General features: G+C 35.5%; 1 protein-coding gene across 3 annotated transcripts in view; it reads right to left on the bottom strand.

Moving 5' to 3' along the window:
- Nucleotides 1-3,093: 3,093 nt before the first annotated feature.
- The window catches only part of ANTXR2 (ANTXR cell adhesion molecule 2), a 157,923-nt gene continuing 137,399 nt past the window's right edge, over nt 3,094-23,617 (bottom strand). For all 3 annotated transcript variants that reach the window (XM_017347476.4, XM_002716994.6, XM_089302639.1), the window contains one exon: nt 3,094-4,988. In XM_017347476.4, the coding sequence (XP_017202965.3) occupies nt 4,950-4,988 (39 nt within the window). In that variant the 3' untranslated portion in view covers nt 3,094-4,949. The remainder of the gene's footprint in view (nt 4,989-23,617) is intronic.

Genomic DNA, 23,617 nt, shown 5'->3' with positions numbered 1-23,617 from the left:
CTCACAAAGTATTTAAAGAAGATGAAGGTCTGTCATTACTCTGTTTAATTACAGAATTTTAGAATCAGATGATGATTTTTAAAAAGAACTAAAAAAACTCCTTTAGAGTGATAGTAATAATAGTTTCACTTCACACCAGAATCTCAACTAGTACAAGTTCTATTTATAGGTGTCATTTGCTAGAACTAGTCAATCTTGTTTTATATCTTCTTCCCCCCATTACTTGTATCAGATGGAGGAGTACATAAGCATGCCCAGAGGTTTAGATCTGCTTCTAATTCAGCACACGCTGTAACAATTTCCTTTCTCCATCACCTATGGCTTTGGAAGCACTGCTTTCCTTGGTTTTGCATCTAAATTGTCTCGAATCACTTTGCCTTTTAATTCATGAAGGCAATGGCTGTTTTTTTTTAATAATCTGCATTCTCAATTCTTACCCAGTGTTTCTAACAAATTTAATTCTACTTAAATGTGTATTTTAATAAGTTTAAGAAATTATCTTGGATCACAACTTTTAATCAATGTTTAGAACCTTACAAATGTAATTCATTTAAGAACAAATAACTTTAGAGTAATTACAAGATAATGTTTAGGGTCCACTTTCAAAAATTCTGAATTCTAGCTTTAACAATGCCCTATGTTAAGATGATGGTAGCTTTGTGAAAGGTTAGCAATTCCAACATCCAATGTATTCTGGGCTGTGTTTCAATTATTCAATAAAATATTTTCCATTGACTATTTGCTATGGGAAACACAAGCATACATACATAAATATCAAAACTTCCCATGTGACCATATTAATAAAAATGTTGTCAGAGCTGGAAAGAACTCCGGATATCTTCAGTCCACCTCCAGTCTACAGTTCAGCAGCTGATGTGTTCACGATCACCAAGCTGGCTGGTGGCTGGGTCTGTGGTCTAGGACCTCCTCATCTGGCTTGTTCTCTAAGACACTTTGTAGCACACCACACTGAGTCAATCTCTGTCTCTCCCTTGATGTAGTTACTATAAAACAAGGTGACTGACCACATTGTTATATCAATCTACATGTTACATCGGGTACTTTCTTAACAGCGTTTTCCTTTGACAGAAGAGCACAAAAATAATGTACATTTTAAAAGCTGCATAGGGCCTGATACATTATGGGTGCTCAAAGTTTTTTTTTTTTTTCTTTTATCCAACTAACTAAATTACATCCTAGTAAGTGTAGAAGCATTCTAAATTAAAGTGTTCTCAGAACTATGTCATAGAAATTTACTAAGTGTTAATATTAATCTAACCCTGGAACCAGAATATGTGGTTCCACAGTCTTCCTTTCCTATAAATAGACAACATTCTCTAGCCTCACCTGTTCCTCATATTAACTATGGAACAGATGCCAGAGTTCATCTACATTTCAAGTTATGTATCTCCTTTCATACTAAAATATAAAATATATATAATGTGTAGATTTCTCTCCTATGCATACCCATCCACCAGAATTTTCCAGTAGTAAGAAAACACTAAAAAACTTCAGAAAGTGATGTGATGCTGTACAAAATCCAGTGAAAGTTAGCCAAAATACAACATATGCATGGGGGAAGACGTTGAATGTTTGTATTTATGACCTAATTATATTTTTCTTCCTTAAATTTCAAAAGTAATGTATGTAATGTGATTAATCAAAAGTACCTTTCACATCTAGTCAGTCACAATTCTGTTTATATCTTAAAATGAATAAAAAATACATCTCTGAGCATAATGATCACTAATATTTAAATGATAAAGGCACAGATACATTCAGATCTTATATCCGGTAAGAACTTATTATAAAACAGAGAGAATAATTTACTATTCAAATAGTTGGAATAAAGTTCAAGGGAAATATAAGCAAATCACTTCTTTCTCTAACAACCTGAAATATAGGGTTTCAGACCTTATATATTTTTGTCAAAATAGTAATTATAGATGACAGATGCTGCTCCCTAGTGAATGGAAGGTCTCAAATTTTACTGTGCATATCATTGGGAAGGAAATACAAATTTTTAAAATAGAATTAGCTTGGGGAAAGGCATCATTGCTGCAACTCTTAGCACCAAATGTTTTTTCTTGGAGCACCAAATGCTTTAAGGAAAACATTCCAAGTATCAAAGTTTTCAGATAGATAAATATTTATGGATCAAATCCATAAAGAACAGACATTGTTATGAAATATATATAGATGCCTTCAAAACTTTCTTTCTAGGCAGAGTAGGCACATAAGTTAGGAGTCATTTCCCACTTAATTGTTTTTGCAACCTTATGCAACACAAATGGATTATGGATAAGACTTCTTCCTTTATACAGAGAAAAATCTTGACTGACATCATGTCCAGGAAGTTAAACGGGAGCTATTTCTTTAAATGAAATTTATAGAAGAGGCTTTATTCTAACCTGTGATACTGACTGCAAATGTAGAGCTATTTTAAATGTAGTCGTTTGGTAAGGAAACTACTCCTTAAAATGTGTTCTTCTCATTCGCTAGTTAGAATAGTCAGAAGAAAGCTTATCACACAACTGGTTTGTATCTTTAAGGGCAATGAAATTGCATCTGTCTCTGAACTTTATGAATGGTATTTTCCAAGCCTACATATAGACCAATGACTCTCCTTCTCCAATGAGAGATCTTCATGGCATTTGGGTCACAATCTCCTAAAAACTAATCACTTAAAGCAGAGAAGTTCAGCAACATGGAAATACGCTATAGGATACTACGGAGAGTTTAAGCAGCTAATAATAAATGTAACTTAAACTTTTATACTTAATTCTCTTAATGCTTTTAAAATACCATCCATTGGAGTACACCGATCAGAAATGAAGTATCCACTTGAGAAAGTAGCAACAAAGTCTTGTTCCAAATGCAAACGCAGAACAAAGAGCTATGAGAACTCACTGCAAAAAGGGTTGGGTGTACTGTATTAGGCTTCAACATTACACTTGCATGTACAAATACTACCAATAGAGGGGCATCTTGGAAATAAACACATTTTTTCCCCTGAAACTAACCAGGACAATGCTATATTCAATCAAAGAAGACATGAGCTTCATGAGTGCTTAAAGGAAACGGTAACACAGACACAGATTAAAAATTTTATTTATGAATATGTGGACACATGACTTTGGATCCAGCCAGCCAGTGACATAAATAAATTTGAGCAAAAGATTCAAGCTAGAGGATACAAATATATACATACATACATACATACATATATTTGTGTGTGTGCATAGGCTTCTTGGAGCAGTGCCACAAACCTGGACACCAAACCAACAATCACTCCCATCCATTGAAATTTCCATTAAGTGCACAATGGGGGTAATTACACCAGGATGCTCCAAATCGCTCTTTCCATCTTGTGCACTCACATGCCCGCCAAACATGAAATGTTCGCCTTCTCCCTTCCAACGTGATGGTTGTTGAACTTATTTTTAGTGTCATTTGATAAGCCTTTGTGCTCGCAGAGAGACATCCCACTGACCCGGCCACTGGTCATTGTCTATACCAGTTCACATCAAAGCAGGCGCACTTTGTCAGGTTTCGAGTCGAATATCCATTTCGCATCTGAAGTACAGTATCGAAAGTGACTAGATCATTTGAGCTTTTTTCTTCAGCTGCTGCCTTCTTCCGCCCCCACAGTGTTTTTGCTCACGCTAACATAACTTGGCATCGCCGACGTGACACGATGGTGGTTTTTCTAAAACATTAGAATACATACATCGCCAATGGTATGTGATGGCGACCCTGCTGAAACTGTAATTTACGGATTGAAGAAAGGGGCCCTTTTCTCTCTACTGAATCGTAACCAAGGTAGAGTGTTCCTCAACATCCAAGTAATGCGCATACAGTAATAGGTCATTCAATGTCAAAAGGCATAAAAAAGATGAGCAAAATCTTCACAGGCTGCTGCTTGCTGTTGCCTTTAATTATATTAATTAAACTTTGAAATTTTCATGCAAAGAGAGTTGCTGGCTTGTGACGCTGAAGAGCCCTTGGAGACCTGAAGGAAGAAAAAACCCTGAGCGGAAGCTTTGTGGTTACTGCTTCCTTTAAATTAAAAGCCAAACAAACTCCTAGGTATGTTTACAGATACTAATGCTTTATGCACTACTAAATCCAAAACACAGGAAAAGGGGGAATCTACCAGTCACAGGCACAAGTGCTCAAACCACGAGTCCCTTAGTCTCCATTTCAGATCTCTGGTTAGAGACTGTCTTCCTGTGGAATAACGCTCTATTAATTTTCTTGTCCCCAGTGCATAATGAAAGAAAGGTGTCTTCAGAAACAAAAGGGCAAAATCTTGCTTGCTACCAATACCTTGAGGCATTGTGTCTACATTTTGTCATGCGTGTGCACTTTTCAGTGTTAGAGTGACAAGATTTTCCAGTCAGAAACTTCCCGTAAGGCACACTGTGATAGGGGACTCGGAAGGAGTTCGTGATCTGACATAGCTATAAGGCAGTGGACTCCATAATTTGCTGAGCCTGGTTGGAAATTTCATCCTCTGCCTCTGGCTAAAGCTCTTGCAGTATACAGACACAAGTGCCGTGTAAAAAACTCCTGTCTCCATTAACGACCCACCATGGCTACTTGCTCGGTGCTCCTGGCTTTGATGTCCTCTCTGTGTTGCCATTGCCGTTGTTGCTTTGGCTTCTTCTACACATACAAACTTCCTTGCATAATGTCCCTCTTTACTTTCAAGGTCACGAATCACAAGATACAACTGGGTTTCATCACCTCCTTTGTAGACGGCAAAACAAGTGTTTGAAAATGTTCAGTGCAAGCAAAGCAGAAGGCAGAGAAAACACGTCTTGACTGGAAGAAATTAAGGTGCTCTTCCAAAAGCCTCTGAAATGCACTTGATTTGTTTCATTTGGCTGGAAATCAGCAGTGTGGACGTGTGCTGTCTTCGTACCCTCTAGGTCGTCATTTCCCTTTTACTGAGATGGAACTCGAGAAAAGTTTATGCACCGGCCCTGCGGAAAGAAAGAGCCATATTGAAATAGTACAGCAATCGTGAATGAAAAAGCCTCAGCATACCCAGTGCTCCTATGATCTGATTACCCACTGTCCTTTTCCTGGACAATGTTCTGATAAGACATGAAATTATACTGCTTTTTCCCCTCTTTGGGTTAAAGCGTGGTGGTCCATTCAGATCTTTTCCACAATAAACTGACCTATGTGACAGTACGGTAGGAAATAGTATAGAAATAGAACTTTGTTACTACCACTGAAGCCACGGCACTAGTATCACAGCGATAAGAATACCAAAGCCATAACCTTCCATACTTATTTCTGTAACGCATTAAAATGAAGATATGTGCTTACACAAGCTGCTGCCTTAAAAACATGTCTACAAGTACATTCAAGAGATAACAAGACCAAAGATAAGGAATTAGGAGACAAGGAAGAGATGCCATCTCTTTGTGATTCTATTTCATGAAAGGATTTCGCCAGAGACTTGAACACACCCACTCTTTTTGACCATTCTGCGCAATTGTAACCACCAAGATGTTTTCTAAGTAGTGTCTACTTTTTGGCATTGCACATTTCCAAAGAGATTTACCATTCCAATATCTTAATATTTCAATGCAACTTGTGTGGACACATTGGTCTAAACATAGTTTAAATAATGCAAAACCTACTGGAGAACAAAGTTTCCAATTAGTGGTATGATACTCTTTGGTATAATATTTTCCTTGGTTTGCTACTATTTATCTTTTTCTACATAAATCACATGCAGATTCCTCAACTGGCAAAAAATTAGCATTTCACCTTCTACTTTAGGGTCAGGTTGACCATCCTAATTGAGGTTTTTCTATTTCTTACATCTTCTCTCAAAGTATTGCAGACTTTAAAGCTTATCTTTTTCCCCCTCTAACTGTGAAGAGCAAGTTTATTTTCAATATCACAACATGGTAAAATTCGAAAGGAACAATAAATATTGCTGAAGAAGAAAGCTTGAAACATAAAAGCAGAATTGCTTGTCTATTTTCCTTTCAAAAATGATTGCTCAATACATTTGGGAATTTCAGAAATTAATGAAGAAACAAAAATATAAAAGTGAAATAGATGTAAGACTTTCCATTAACTTTTGCATAAAAGCAAACATTCATCAAATTATCTGTCTTCTAAGTAAGTTTACAGGGAACATTACTACTATAATTGCCAATTTCATTACTTTGTGCCTAATGTCTACAAAAAATATCAGTGCAAAGGGAAGTGGAAGAGAAGCAGAGAAGTCACACCAGAATGAGGTCGAATGTGCATGGTAACGCACATGATCGCTGGTCATGGACTCTGGTATTATCAAGAACTTTGAAGTAAGATTTTTAGAATGACAAATATCCTGTGTTTTCTCTTATGTGTGGAAGTTAATACAGAGAGAGTATAAAAATTGTGTGATTCATGTCATTTGGTATATGGTTATAAATATTCCTTTACTGAATCATGCCACATACATGACAATATACCTTGTTACAATCATTAACATATACTATCTTATTATCATGAATTCCTCTCTTTGTGATATTAATGTATTTTTAAGAAAAACTAGTAAATATGTGTATGTATATAGTATCTATATATGAAGTGATTATGGCAAAAAAGTTACATTTTAAAGCTAAAAAAGAAAACAATTTAAAAATTAAAAAAAGATTTTAGAATGAAGATTAAGTGAAGATTGTTCAGACTAGCTAAGGGAAGAGTATATCCTTCAAAGATAGGAAAACATTCAAACTGTTATTTCCACAACAAATCCCTTTTTGTGCACACTTTTCTTAAGGGAGGCATGTGGGGAAAGTGACATCACGTAGGAGTATTTCAGCAAAATAATAAATCAATCCTAAAGAATAATAATGTATCTATATATGAATTATATGATAATAATGTAACTGTATATGAAGAAAGTTCAAGAAGTTCATAGAAAAATTGAATAAAAAGTTCATTTTCATGTAAAAATTTAAAATCCATGCAGTTTTTTTCATAATATGCATATTCATGAACTGTCTGCAGATCAACTATATGCATGACTCTCAAAAACTTTTGCACTAAACATATCTTCTAATTCTATTTTCCATGAACTTTTAGAAGTATCCTTTTCTGCAATAAAATATAGTTCTGAACAATGCACATTAAACAATGAGGAACATTAATAGCTATTACCTTATGGCAATTTTCCAGAATCAAACAAATATATGAGGAATACAGCATCTTTTGTGTATTTATAGAACAAAAGTAAAAGCTTTTTTTCTTCTAATTATGGGAAGAATCGATCATGAATCTGAGTTCTATCACTAATGAACTGGGTATAGAAATAATGGCCTTTCTTTGACTAATTCTATTCTACATACTGGAGTAGTCTTGGCCACTATAATTAGTTTACTTTAAGCAACTGGATAGTGTAACAAGTGGGATTTATAGCTTATTCAAATTCTAAAATCACTTCAATGGCTAAATTATTCCAGTCCTAAATTATTTCCTATTTCCTTTGATGTATTTTTATTAAAAACACAGAAATGTGAATGAAGAAAATCCTATGGGTTTTGACTTTGAGGTCCATGTTATAACTCTCCCAACGCTGCAATTAAGTATCATTATCAACTGCAACTGTCTATTGATTTAAGTACCAGAAAGGAAAAGAAAGACTATTAAAAAACAAATGCTCTCATATGTTTTAACACATACCCATATCCATTAACAGAAACCATCAAATGTTTTTTATCTTCTTGTGATCATGGACTTTTACCAATACCTGTTGAAGTCTAGATGTGATTTTTTTTTCCAGAAAAAATTTAAAACTTGACAACTTGCAGGAGAACTGCTTAGGAGTTATTGTTAAGCATTCCGCAGCTCTTCCAATCATTGACCCCTTCTCCTACAGAGACCATTGTATCTCCTCTAAAGCTACACCACATTAAATCTGGGAGGCAAATGTGATAGCTCAAATAATAAGGCTCCTGTCACCCAAGAAGGAAATCTGGATTGTGTTCCTGGCTCCTGGCTTTGGCCCTGGCCCAGTCTCAGACATTGTGGTCATCTAGAGAGTGAACCAGATGGGAGCATGTGCTTGCTCTCTCTCTCTCTTGCTTTCTCTCTCTCCCTCCCCCCCACCTCATATAAACAAAAAGTTGTTTAAAATCTCCACTAGTTGTGGATTCAGATCAAAATGCAAATAATGAATAATGATTAATCTGAAGAAGAGATTGCAAAGGACAGAAATGCTGTAGAGGGAACAGAGAGGAAAATATAAAGAAAGTGGATGAGGGTAGCCCTAGAGAGGAAAGAGCATCAAGAAAAAAAGCAACTTTGGACAAGCAAGGAATTTTTATTCAGTATTCCATTAGGCATCTTACTTCCAGGGAATTGTTTCATTTGGCAGCTATAATCCTCTACCCCAGAAAATTATAAATTCAAGGCAACACATCCTGGATGGAAGAGTCCATGACAAGGTAGCTGTGGCCCTTGTCATATGCCCAATACTGTCCTTCAAAACATATTAGTGATAATGTCAACTATGCTTACAAGCAGGGATGTTTGGATTACCACTGGCATCACAGCAAGAAGATTATTCTAGAACATTACAGAACAAATATTTTGCAAGAAATGGGACATGCTAAACTTGCAGTTCTGTTATAGCACACGCTTAAAATGCCTTCCACAAAAGAGATCTTATCAAGGTATCAAGCAAAGCAATATAAGATAGCTTGAAAACACAATTTATCAGAGAACAGTATGGCATATAAAGTATTATTGGTTAATATTATTTTTTCTGAGAATCTCTTACTTTTATGACAAATAATACAAGTGCTAAAAATTTTTTAAAAGTTACCTGAATGGTTTAATCAGAAACTATTCAACATAGGCCACATTTACAGACACATATAAAGGCAAAATAATGAGGGGGCCTGAGGAAGCTCACAGAAATGCCCATTATCTTTTGATTGCATTTCACCCGTGGATATTTTGAAGCTCCCTGAATTTACATAATTTTAACCTTTATTCTCTATATAGAAGTTAATACTAATTCAAGTGACAGGATTATAACCATTGTAAAAATGGTAGTAATATACTAAAATAGAGAAACACAAGATTTCTGCTAGTAAGAGTTAAGATGAGTGTATATTATGCTCACATTATAGTTCACAAAATAATTCAAGAAATTTGAACTCAGGTGGCTTAAATGTTGAAGGAATACTATAACATGTAATATTATTAATTATAATTATTAATATGAAGAAATAATTATAATTTTACCTATTTCCAAATATTTATTTTCATATTATTTCTCAATTTTCTTGATATAAAATTGGGCTCTATTCAGGCATCTAGATATGGAAAAGGCCAAGAATATTCTTAGGTTGTTTTCAGGAGCATTCATGCAATCAGGCAATCAATGCAACCAATTCAGTATCATGACTTACAATCGCTAAGTCATAAACCTTAACAGTAACACCATTTAGCAAATATAACATGGAATTAAATTAGTGTTTCAAGCCTATAATAATTTTAAAATTTTGGATAAATATATTTCATCATTTGCCTTGGGAATATAGTATTAGTTCGATGAAATGAAATCATTCTGAAACTTAATTCATTTAGCAAAATTATTAGAAGTAGAATTTCTTCAATGTTTAAAGAAAGAGTAGGCAGAAAGGACAGATTTTTAACACCTGACTTTAGATTACAGATCTAAATGAATACATTTAAAATATATTAATTCATAAATTGTGATGATTTAGATATTAATTGACTAGGTTATAGCTGATCTTCCTCAATATATTAAAAAACTGGGAAATTATAAACCAGAATATTATTGGCATAGTTCCCAACCTAAAATAAAATGTTTTATAGCACGTATGAAATGTATTTATGTGCTAATGACTGACATCCTTGTACTATGACCTAGGAATGGCAACATTTTCTTTGCCTGATAAAAATTGTGGCTTAAAAGTAACAAATTCGTTTGCTTTTAAAGGATATTGTTTTATGATACCTTATACTGAATAGATTGCTAATTAGTGAGTTTCTATGTCAAGAAAAGAACTCTCACACGTTGCCAGTGAAGCATAAATTGACAAAGTCTATAGGGAAAGCAGAGTACAAGTATACAAAAATGCTCTTAAAAAGCTTATATCCTTTGGTTAAGTAATTTCATTTTGGGTATCTAACCCAATAAAATAGCTAGAAAGAGATTCTAAAATATTATGTATTTTTATAATACTGAAAAATATAACCTGTCAACTTATATTTATTTCTCACCAATAATCAGAGAATAGTTAAATTATGATTCATCCATCTAATTCAATATTATGTACCCATCAAAATAGAAAACTTTGTGAAGATGTAAGGAAATTTTAAGTGTAAAGAAAATGCCAAACTGCATACATACATGATTACAATTATGCAACATACATCCAAAAACTAAAACACTCACAGACAATACACCAACTTGCCATAGGGGTGGGATTGCAAATGATTTCCTGCATTCTAGTTTAATACCTTCTCTGTATATTCATATATTTGCTAATTTTAAAAGAAAGATTAGTTTTCAGAGAATAAAGACAATGAACAAAATTGAAATCCTTTCTAAACACTGATGTTTATGTTTTAAAAGTCAACACAGGAACTTGTCAGTTACTCATTCTCAGGAATGGCCACCAACTGCTAACTACAGCAAAGCTTTTCAGTACTTAGTGTTCCCATGGGTCAACTCATTTACTTGTCTTTGGGTTTTATTTAATGAACAATTCCATTGTGAACCCATCTGAGTGTGGTTGAACTCCAAAGGGCATGTACATGGCAAAGGAAGACATATTAATAAATCATAATCTATACTTAACATATTCTTATAAGCACAATCTATAGTCAACATTAAAATTTATACTCTACAGTCAAAAATTTCATTTTTATGGTACAAAATTCTTGGAGTTTCAGTGAAGTGTGTGTTCTTTATCTATCTGCATGTAGGTAAATGGCAGTATACATGTATAGCCTACCCCATGCCCTATGCCCACTGGAGTTTATTATATTTAAATACAAATAAATATAAGGGAGGCTCTTCAATTTTCATCCTACATCAAATCTTCTCATCTTACATTCAGTATCATGGGCATACATTTCTCTATCCAAATAACAATTCAGAATATTCATATCTCAAGTACTTATCAATGACAACTTTGAATCCTATTTTTCCAGATCAATTGAGAAAGAGGTTCTGAGTAAAATGTTAACTTTCTATATATCAAGACCAGTGACTTTTATATACTGTGTCTGTGAGTTGTACAAGTGCATGTGAGGCCACTGTAGCCAGGGTGATGCACAAGAAGAGAGAAAGTAGGCTTTCAAACCTGATTCTACCCAAAAAGCTTCAAATTCATCAAACATTTAAAATCGAAATTTAGTACTGTACAATATTTTGTTTTCAGTAAAGCTGTAGTGTGGTAACTATTATTCCAGATATCTTCATGCCTACCCTAAGCCAGATCACCATTAAACCATCCATATATCTAGACTTGGTTTTATTTCCTTGGAAATGCCTTCACAGATCTATGACAATACTTTATTCCTTTTAACTTTTGGTCATATGAAGGTCTCACGTGACTTTTTGTTACATATGAGAAATCTGCATTTTGGAAAACCACAATTGATGACACTGGTATTCAGGGATCAATTTTCCTTGGAGGTTAAAGCTGGGAAAAAGCATGCTCTGCTAAGCACACGTGCTTCCGTTTGTTCCTATAAAATGCCAATGATAGAACTCAACCTGTTTCTCTTTACACCTTGGCTCTCAGGAAACTCAGATTTACAGAAAATTCTAAAAGCTTTTGCTACTTCTGGTATGCATGTTCTCTTATAGCTATACCTTGACTTTGGTCCATGGTTATTTTTATGCTTCTATTCTTCTGAGCTTTTATTCTTTTTTCTCTCTCTCAATACTTCTTTAGAAGCGAGTAAATGATAAGTAAATTTAAACTTGTTCAGAATGCTTTCTTAACTCTCAACTTTCCCAGTCATAAAGAATATCCAAATTCATCTCAAACTCCAAAAACACCCCCAACAAATGTATTACCTTAATCTCTATCTTATACAAAAAGGCCATATCATATCTATTCTCCATTTTCTTGTGGTAGAACTTAATGAAGATCGCTAATGTCGGGATCTGCACTGTGGTGTTGTAGGTTAAGCATCTGCAAGCTGGCATCCCATATGGGCACCAGTTCAAGAGCCAGCTGCTCCTCTTCCAATCCAGCTCTCCACTAGAGCCTGGAAGAGCAGTAAAAGATGGCTCAAATGCTTGTGCCCCTGCACCCACACAGGATACCTGGAAGAACCTCCTGTCTCCTGGCTTCAGATTGGCCCACCTCCAGCCACTGTGGTCATTCAGGGAGTGAACCTGCAGATGGAAGACCTTTCTGTCTCTCCCTTTCTCTGTCTGTAACTCTATCTCTCAAGTAAATAAATAAAACCTTAAAAAAATAAAAATAAGGCAGTTGATGCCAAACAATGATTCATTTGAACTGAAACTGAACTAAGACAGCACAGATAATTAACACAAACTTTTAGTTTAAACATGAAAACTGGTTAAAACTGTACTATTGTTCATGGAACCCAAAACGTTCTTCCACAAGAAGAAATTGCCTGCATCAAAACACAAAATCATAACCTTGTTTTCTTTGCCTGTTATGAGAAAGTAAGCATAATATAATTCTTTTTTTAAATTTTTTTTTATTTTTTGACAGGCAGAATGGACAGTGAGAGAGAGAGACAGAGAGAAAGCTCTTCCTTTGCCGTTGGTTCATCCTCCAATGGCCGCCGCGGCCAGCATGCTGCGGCCAGCGCACTGCGCTGATCCAATGGCAGGAGCCAGGAGCCAGGTGCTTCTCCTGGTTTCCCATGGGGTGCAGGGCCCAAGCACTTAGGGCATCCTCCACTGCACTCCCTGGCCACAGCAGAGAGCTGGCCTGGAAGAGGGGCAACCGGGACAGAATCCGGCACCCCGACCGGGACTAGAACCTGGTGTGCTGGCGCCGCAAGGCGGAGGATTAGCCTAATGAGCCGCGGCGCTGGCACATAATATAATTCTTTACAGACTGAAAATGTATTAATATTCTCAACCTATCAGAGAATAACTCTCTGTGAGGATTCTGTTCTACTATAAACATTCTCTCTAAAAAAGGAATAGAATGCACTGAGGATGCATCACAAATATAACCGTGGTCGTAACCAAGGGTAACTCATACTCAGAATCTGGGAGCTTTAATTTCATTTACCTTATTCCAGATAATAACAAGTTTCTATTAGAGTGAGAAAATTATGGATATTATCCTAGAAATCATTGTTGGCAACCTCTTCTCTTAGGTTTCACAGTGAGTATGGAGGAGAAAGAGACACCTCCAAGAAAAATGCCTGATAGTGTATTATTAGTCTGCAGTTAACTAAACCGAGGGATAAAACAAGACAATGGTAGAAACTGACATATTTGCCATTGGTTAAGTATATAGAACTCAACTCCATCACAGTATTCAAATATTGATATCACCCCCTCATTTTTATTGTGGCCAGTCAGATCAGCATTAACCAGAGCAAGTGCCATGTTCCCCATATCTTGGGCATTAAAATTCCACTGGCATTAACACTTGTGAGCTCCTTTACTAGCTATCTGCACAGGATGTATTTCACTGCTATAACTGTTACAGTATTATACACACCTCATAAATATCCATTGACAAGCTGAAGCAAACAACTGCACTTTCGTTTAGACTTTTCAAACACAGATAGTTGATTTATTTATATCTCCACTTCTAAGAAGAAGTTACTAAAGCTGCATACTCTGAGCAACAGTGAATAGTGCTTCAAAGTTAAAATTGTATACAAAGCACAGATATACAAAGCACAGATACACACAGACACAAAGACAAATCAAACAAGCCTAAGAAATCACTCAAATAAGGAGAAACTTGAGAACACAATAGGGTTCTTGGATGGAGATTTTCTGTAGCAACTATAGACTGAAGAAAAGGTACACACTATTCTCATTCTCTCTCTCACGCTGTTTGTCTTGCTCTACATAAAACTGCAAGGTTTTGAGCTGAAATGTAAATTCCATAAACTCTTTTCTAATGGGAACTCAATCTATAAATATCCCACTTTACAATACAGACCATGTCCCATGTGGATATTCTGTCAATATTACGAGGGAAAGCGCTGAGTTGCTTGAAAATTTTACTTGCAAGTATTTTTTAAGTCTCTTCATTCTTCATTTTGTACCTGCAAAATTTTAATGACTCCACACATACTGTTAGTATTTATTTTTAAAATATGTGTGCTTCTTATTCTGTCTTATCTCAGGCATATAGTTGCAAATTAATGAAGTATCTAACATATCTTAATATTTGAAAATGATCCTTTTAAGTTATTAGTTGTGAGATACAGAGATATATGTAGATATAGATACAATTTCCACAATCCTCTGGAAATCATTGTTAGCAATAGCTTCTGTTTGGCTTCAGAAGTCAGACTGGAAAGTAATCCCCCAAAAGATACACACATAGATACAGATATAGATATAATCAGAATGGAATTCTGCATATCTTTTTAGCTGGTCAATATTATTTCACTGAACTCTTCATATGTAGTGCAGAAATGACTTTACTTTCCGAATTCAATTATAGTACATATTATGTCCTAGATCTTAAACCAGTTGTTAAAAAAAACTTAGAAGTACAACTTTAAAATTAGAGAAAAGCATGAAATAATTTATGCATGTTAGCGATACAAGTATTAACAAAAAATTGAAAACCTGAATTTCTATCTGTAAGAGACATGCCTAATAAAATAAGAATCAAATAGATAATGGGATACTATAAATAATATACAGCTGTTACAAAGCATGAGGAAGATCTCTATAGACTATTAAGTATATTGTAGTGTATAGAATTTATTAAAGGGGAAAAATGGGGTGTATATAGCATACACCATATACTATCTTCATATTATTAAAAGAAAAATACACTAGCATTAATATATGCTTATGTTTAAAAGAAAGAGAATAATAATTGCTTTGAAAACAAAACTAGTTATTGACAGGTAGAGAAGGGGCACAGGTAATACTGAATAAGAACGTAAATGAGGCAACTTCCAATATATCTTTTTGAATACTACCAAATGCAAACATAAATATTCTGCACTTGAAAAAAATTGTCTAATTAAAAGAAATCCTTACAACCATAATAGCTTTCACTATATGCAAGGCAGAAGCCTTGAAAAAGCAAAGAATATGGCAGGAAAGCAAATTTTGGAGAGATATCTTGCCACAGTAGATGAGGCTTTCCTTGAAAGCAGTCAACTGAAGTCTGTGAAAGGCAGGAGAATATTCTTTCCACAAACACCCATGGGCTTTCTCCAAGGGAAAAGAAGCACCATACTGATGGCTCTGGACATGGCAAGAGCAACGAGAAAAATAGCCCTGTGGGACTGAGGGCCTGCTGAGAGGTTAAAGCAGAACAAAGGAAAACACATCCAAAACTCATAGATAGAGTGCATGGCACTGGCCAAAGGATGTGGACAGGGAATCAATATGGAGACAGGACTTCCAAGACACAGAAAATTTGGAATAGTAGTGAAACATGACAGTGAGAGCAAGAGACCTCCTCCACAACTCACGTTCACATCTGTCCAGCAGAGAGAGAACTGTGTTGAACGGAAATTCTTGATCTTGCCCTCAAAATTGTTGAAGTTAGTAGTTAACTAAAACTAAGACCACAAAGCAACTCAGACCCAGCCCAACAATAAATACTAGCAAAATAACAGAAGAAGTGTTATATACTTTTCTAGGTGTAGAATTTTCTAAATTGGTCTCTATTTTTAATTAAAAATATCCAGCATAAATTCAGACATTGCTGTATACACAAAGAAAAATATGACCTATAATCACAGAACAAACACCAAAAAATACCCTTCAACAACCAACACAGAAGGCCAAGATATTGCAGTTTACAAGTGCTTTAAAGTAGCTATGAAAAAAAAATCAAAAGATTTAGTAATAAAGCTGGCTGACTTGCATAAAGATATGGGGAATTTTGGCAGAAATATGGAAACTAAAAATACTCCAAGTGTGAATGAAATAGAAAAACTAGAGAGGAAAAATGCAGTATTCAACATAAAGAATGTATTGGATTTGTGTAAAATTAGACAGGACATAGCTTCTAGAAGAGACTTACTGAACTTGAAGGTAAGAGAAAAGAAATAGACCAAACTGAATTACAAAGGGGAAAAAAACTAAAGCAAATCTGAGATGTTGGACAATATTTAGCAGTTTTTAATATGAGCAATTAGTATCTCATAGGAGTTGAAAGAAAACACAACGGAAGAAATACTTGAAAAATAATTTCCAAGAACTTCATGAAATTGATGGAAGACAAGACATCCAGATTGAAGAAACTCAGTGAACCTGAGGCGGTATAAATACACAGAAAACACGAAAACATAGGGTGAAACTCTGATAGCCTAAGTACGTCAGAACATACCTTGCCTGCTTGCCCACCAACAAAAAACAAACGAGAATAGACAGAATAGTGAGAAGCATGACAGCTGACTTTATATCAAAAACAATGGAGGTCATAAGACAATAGAACTCTCTCAATTGCTAAGTGGGAAAAAAAGTCAGCCAAGATTTCCATATTCAGAGAAAAATACCCTAAAGAAATCTAGGCGAAATAAAGATATTTACAGATAAATACCTGCGGAGATAATTTATCCACAGTAGACTTTCATAATAACATGTGCTGAAAGTTCTGTGAACTAAAGGACAAGAGAGTAAATGGATGTCCAGATCCACAGAAAGAAATAAACAGAGACAGGACAGTAAACATGAGTAAATAGACAAAAACATAAACATATAAAAGAAATAAAAATTTTATGACACTATCATTTAAAGCCAAAAAAGTAACATTATTACTGAATTCATAGCATATGAAGAACAAAATATATGACAAGAAAATCACACAATGCAGGAAAGAGCAAAATGGAAATCATGCTACTGTGCTATTTATATATTGTTACTGACCTACGGTTATTTGATGGTAGAAAAACTAAACATATTATTATCTTTAGTACAATCACTGAAAAAGAACACAAAGATTATATCTTTAAAAGGTAATATATGCATTATATAACCAAAAAGATACCACATTAATCCAAAAGAGAGCAAGGGAGAACAAAGAATAAAGCAAACTGAAATCAGATACAGAAGAGTTAAGTACTGGAAATATACTGAAACAAATAATACTAAACCATATTCAGAACAAAGCTATTTTAAGTGATTTCACACAGTATCTTGACTGTGCACTTACAACAGAAAATGTTCGAAAGATAAGTAGACTAGCAAAGAAATGTTTTATGTTATCCATCAGTTTTAAATTACTCATTATCTTAGCATTAGTTTATATGTATAATAGGACAGAACCATGTAAGTAATTACATTAATTTGTTAAGATCAAGAATTTTCACATTAAAGTGAAGAGATACCATAAATTCAAAGACATTCAGTAAAACCTTATAATGTTAATTTGGAATTGAAACTGTGTCATGAAATCAGGATTATTTTTCAAAATCATTACATTTTTTAGCTCTGTCTGCTGAAAGGCTTAGGAGCAAACCTAACACAGTAACAATTAGTACCTCTGGTATCCAAAATGTGTTCTCTAAATAACATAACATCCAGGGTTCCTTGGAGCAAGGTGGTTAATTACAGTTTTGGGGGCAGGAATGTAAAAGACATGCCACAATGAAAGAACTTTATCAAGGACAACTGGAGTCATGTCAAAAATATTTATCAGTCGTGTGTTGGATGGGTTGCAATGTTGTAGTACCATAGAGGTGGCACTGGATTAGACATTCAAAGGAAATCAATGATACTGTGACTATCTGGGGAAGAATAATTCTAGTAGAGAAACCAGCAAGTGTGAATGCCCTAGAGTAAAAACAACTGTACCATGTCTGTGGATAACAGTACGGAAAGGTGGCAGGAACAGAGTGAGTGATGGACAATGAGAGACCAGAAACTCTAGGATGCAAAGAAGCTGAGAACCTATCATGCAAAGTCTTATAGTGGTAACTGTCATATATTGTCTCTGTTAAAAATAAAGTACTGATCATAATGATAGGATTAAGAGTCAAAGGGATCACATAAACAAGACTAGTGTCTGCTAATACTAACTGATAGAATTAAAAAGGAGAGAACGACCCAACATGGGAAGTGGGATACACAGCAGACTCAAAGAATGGCAGTTGTCCTAAACAGCACTCTGGCCTCAGAATCAGCCCTTAAGGCATGTGGATCCGGCTAAAAAGCCTAAGAGAGTATTTCAGGCATGGAAAGCCAAGACACTGTGGCAAAAAAAAAAAAAAAAAAAATCTATCTATCTATCTATCTATGAGTGAGATCCCAGCGGAAAGAACAGGCCATCAAAGAAGGAGGTACCTTTCTCTGAAGAGAGGAGAGAACTTCCACTTTGACTATGGCCTTGCCTAAGTATGATCAGAGTTGGGGAACTCAACAGGCTTCCATAGCCCTGGCAACTCTTGACAAGAGCCTCGGATGATTACTGACACCATAAACAGGAGTGTCAATTGTTAACTCAACAACAGGAGTCACTTTGCACTTACTCCCCATGTAGGATCTCTGTCCTTAATGTGTTGTACTATGTGAATCAATGGTATAACTAGTAATCAAACAGTACCTTACACTTTGTGTTTCTGTGTGGGTGCAAACTGTTGAAATCTTTACTTTTACTTAATGTATACTAAATTGATCTTCTGTATAAAAAGATAATTGAAAATGAATCTTGATCTGAATGGGATGGAGAGAGAGCGGGAGATGGGAGGGTTGCGGGTGGGAGGGAAGTTACGGGAGGGAAAAAGGCACTGTAATCCATAAGCTGTACTTTGGAAATTTATATCAAATAAAAGTTAAAAAAAAAAAAAACAACAAATAATTAATTACAGGGGCTGGCGTTGTGGTGTAGTGGACTAAACCTCTGTCCGCAGTGCCAGCATCCCATATGGGGGATTGGTTCATGTCCCAGCTGTTCCTCTTCCAAAACAGCTCTCTTCTGTGGCCTGGGAAAGCAGTAGAAAGTGTCCCAAGTGCTTGCAGAAATGTTGTGGCCATTTGCAGAGTGAAACAGTAGATGGAAAACCTTTCTCTCTGCCTCTCCCTCTCTGTCTATAACTCTCTCTAAAAGAAATAAATAAAAAGAATTTTAAAAAAAACTTAAATCTTTTTAAAAAGTCACTAATTACAAATAGTAAACATCTGGGTCTCTTCTCTACAGCAGATCGCACTAAAATATTAAGTGACTTATATTTCAAATTTTTGAGATTTACTAGGACAAAAGACAAAACAAAGTAAACAAAAACACTCTGAGCTAAATACTTACTTTTGGGTCCCTAACATAATGTTTGTTGTCCCAGTCCAAAAATAATAACACACAATGTTAGACTAAAGAACCCAAACTCTAACCATTATGGCCAGAAGTTGCTAATGGAAAACATAATCAATATTTGGAGTATGCACTTAGACAAATACTAGAAGATCAAATAAAAGGCACATTACCTCACCACCATTTAGTCATGTGGGAAATAGGACAAATTAATTTACTCAGTGTGGAGGAATTCTGGTATGAAGTTACTAATTTTAGCTATAGTATTTCTAGACTTAAAAATCCGTGTCAGTTGTTAAGGTTACACAGTAAAAATATTACATACAGCAAAAGAACCCCTAACCTTCTAGATTTTAAAAATTACACTCTCGTATTTGTGTTTTAATACAAACAAAACACAGATTTTCTTTTTGTAACAGTGGCAACCAGTTAATAGGTATATTGATACTTTTTAAAAAGAGAAAATTGATCAAACCATTCAGTCTTACTGGCATTTGTATGCATAGAAAGTGACATGTAAATATGAAATAAACAGTGCCAGTATTCATGGTAAAGGGAGAAACTGTAATGTTTGGTTTTATTTATTCTACTAGGCAATTTTTAAAGGTACCTTACTATTTTGTTCTTGTATTTTTGCTTCTTAATTTTTTTCAGAATTGTCATTTAATTCTAAAATTCTCATTTATTGAAGATGGAAATAGAATTTGAAGTTAGTTACGTTTGCATGTAAAATATGAAATGTACAAGTTAAAATTATTTTCCATGTTTTTTAACAAATAGAAGTAAATTTATTTCTCCTGCTTAAATCTTAATTTTCAGATTTTCTGGATACCTTACTTGTAACTTTCAGTATTGCACTGGTCAGTATGTGAAACATTGTTGTACCCTGCTACTTAACATTCATTTAAAAGTGAACTTAACAGTGATGAGGAATTTATGAAAAATACATTGTATTTCTTTTGGTGTTAGAAAAAGTTGCACATGTAAAACTGATTTGTTACAACATGCTACATGTCCAAAAATAAAGAACTGAATGGCATTTTGAAAAAAAAAAATTACATACAATGCATGTATTTTTCTAGAAAATTAGGCATTGAGAAAATTCATTTGGTTTATCAAACTGCTACTGGTACATTATGATAGAAATTTTGAAGCTTACACATAATTAACATTGAAAAATATTTGTTGAGAGATTTTCCTAGTGTATGTCTACAGTCTTGGCAATGTAATAATTTAGCTTTAGATAATCTGGTGTTTTGAGTTAAAATATCATTATGGGGGCCCTAAAATAATGTACTTTGTCATCCCAGTCAAAAACTAATAACTAAAATATATTGTCTAACTCAGCCTGTACTTGTACATGTTTGATTAAGTTAAAAATATTCGGTGCTCTTTAATCCATTTGTCAGATGGTAAAACTTGCAGCCAATTTGAGACAAAGAATGATTGTTTAGCAGGATTTTTCAAAGAACAGCCAATATTAAAAACTTCAAGTTTTAAAATTGATTCTCTGTGGATAATATCAACTAAAATTATTTTCAGAAATGTATGATTTTTAAAGTTTCACACTGGAGAACATTGGATGAGTTTCTGAAAAATGATAAACAATTCTTAGAAAAATTCTGTAAAGCTTTAACTGTAAAATAAATTTTTTAATGTTGCTTTCCTTCAGCACAGCAAACAGTTACTGAATACATTCTAGATATTTATTCCAGCTGGAAGACATATATACATATTCAACATCTTTTTTTTTTTTAAAGTTATTTGAAAAGCAGAGAGGGGAAGAGAGAGAAAGACAGAGAGAGAGAGAGAGAGAGAGAGAGAGAGAGAGAGAGAGAGAAGGATAGCTAGTGATGGGCCAGCCAAATCTAAGAGCCTGGACTTCAGTCTGGGTTCCCACATGGGTGACAGGGCCCAGCTACTTGAGCCATTACCTGCTGCTTCCAAGGGTGCACATCATCAGGAAGCTGGATTGGAAGCAGAGCAGGACTTGAACTCAGGGACTCTCCTGATATGTGATACAACTTAACCACTGTACCCAATACCGACCCCTGTATTCACTTTCCAGCATCAAACTTATGCTTTCAATATTTTATCTCATTAGGAAAACCAATTTAAAACAACTGCTGAGGTCATTCTTAATATATAAAATACACATCCAAATCTCTACTATCAGGATTCAATTCTGAATATGTATTACAGACTAATACTTAGGTGTATGATATAAAATGATATATACTTTGATCACACATAAGTAATGTGAATTAAAAGTCTCCACATTATACCTCTACCTTCTAAACTGCAAGAGCATCATCCAAATGGCTACATTTATTGCTAAATTTACCATGAAGAACAAAAGTTCAAGCAACACCTTAAATCATATACAGATACTAAAATTAGGCCAGTAACAGAAGGAAGCCATCCCTGGTCTTATGTGCAAATGTAAGTCTGAACAAGCCGCCCAAACACAGCCACCAGGATCTACACCTCACAGACAGAATCCACTGTCATTTTACTAATCAGTAAGTATACAAGTGGTGTTTAATGGGGATCCCTTGCTCACAATTAGAAAAGAAATGAAATGTGCATTAATTTTATCTTTTAATCTCTGAAGGCATTCCTAGTCTTTTTTTTTTTTTTTTTTGGAGGGGGGTCCAGGAAGAGCTAAACAGTGAGAGAGAGAGAGAGAGAGACAGTGAGAGAGAGACAGAGAGAAAGGTCCTTTTTCCACTGGTTCACTCCCCAAATGGCCACTACGGCTGGCGTTGCACTGATCAGAAGCCAGGAGCTGGGTACTTCCTCCCAGTCTCCCATGAGGGTGCAGGGACTCAAGCACTTGGGCCATCCTCCGCTGCCCTCCCAGGCCCAGCAGAGAGCTGGATTGGAAGAGGAGCAACCGGGACTAGTACCTGGCACCCTAACCGGGACTAGAACCCAGGGTGCCGACGCCTCAGGTGGAGGATTAGCCAAGTGAGCCACAGCACCAGCCAGCATTCCTAGTCTAAATAACTTATACCAACTAACAAGAGTGAGTCTTAAAATATATTATGGAGAAATTAAATCATCTTTAGTGATGTATTTAATTTCAATAAAAAATAAAACTAGGGGCCAGTACTGTGGTATAGCAGGTTAATCCTCTGCCTGCAGTGCCAGAATCCTAAATGTTCTGGTTCCAATCCCGCCAGCACCACTTCCAATCCAGATTTCTGCTGATGGCCTGGGAAAGCACTGGAAGACAGGCCAAGTTCTTGGGCTCCTGCACCCATGTGGGAGACCCAGATGAAGCTCCTGGCCCCTGGCTTCAGATCAGCCAAGCTCGAGTAGTTGTGGCCATTTGCGGAACGAACCAGCAGATGGAAGACCTCTCTCTCTCTCTCTGTCTCTCTCTGTTACTCTCTGTAATTCTCTCTCTCAAATAAATAAGCAAATCTTAAAAAAAAAAAAGTATACAGTTTCACAAAGTTTAAACATTTATATACATATAAGTATACAGAATTTCAAATTAAGGAAACAGCATAATTGTGACAGCATATCAAAAAACAAGTTGACTAAAATCTAATGTATACTCACTTATTTCTAGGTATAAAGAACATTTCACTTGGTACAGAGAAAAAAATTATGATGAAGATACATACATTTTAGAGTCAAATAACGAAAGTTATTGGCTTTTATTATTTAATTCCCATTTGGTCATGTCCTAATGTTCTGTGTAAGTACTCAAAATTATTCCAGAACCAGAAATTGGAATTTAGATCTATCTACAAATCAAGTGTTGAGTCTAGTGCTAGTGCAAGATAGAAGATAGATAGGTAAGGATATAAAGTTAACTCAGAGAAATAAATTTTGATATTCTAAGCCAAAATGGTTGTCTAAATCAAGAATAATAATATAATAATAGTTAATTATAATATAGCCAGGCCGGCGCCGCGGCTCACTAGGCTAATCCTCGCCTTGCGGCGCCGGCACACCGGGTTCTAGTCCCGGTCGGGGCGCCGGATTCTGTCCCGGTTGCCCTTCTTCCAGGCCAGCCCTCTGCTGTGGCCAGGGAGTGCAGTGGAGGATGGCCCAGGTGCTTGGGCCCTGCACCCCATGGGAGACCAGGAAAAGCACCTGGCTCCTGGCTCCTGCCATCGGATCAGCGCGGTGCGCCGGCCGCAGCGCGC

Source organism: Oryctolagus cuniculus, chromosome 8 (assembly GCF_051225735.1).
Source record: "Oryctolagus cuniculus isolate XC-2025 breed Fujian yellow rabbit chromosome 8, ASM5122573v1, whole genome shotgun sequence".
NCBI classification, from domain to species: Eukaryota; Metazoa; Chordata; class Mammalia; order Lagomorpha; family Leporidae; genus Oryctolagus; species Oryctolagus cuniculus.
The sequence above is the reverse complement of the archived record's forward strand: the minus strand, read 5'-3'. Positions and strand labels throughout refer to the sequence as shown.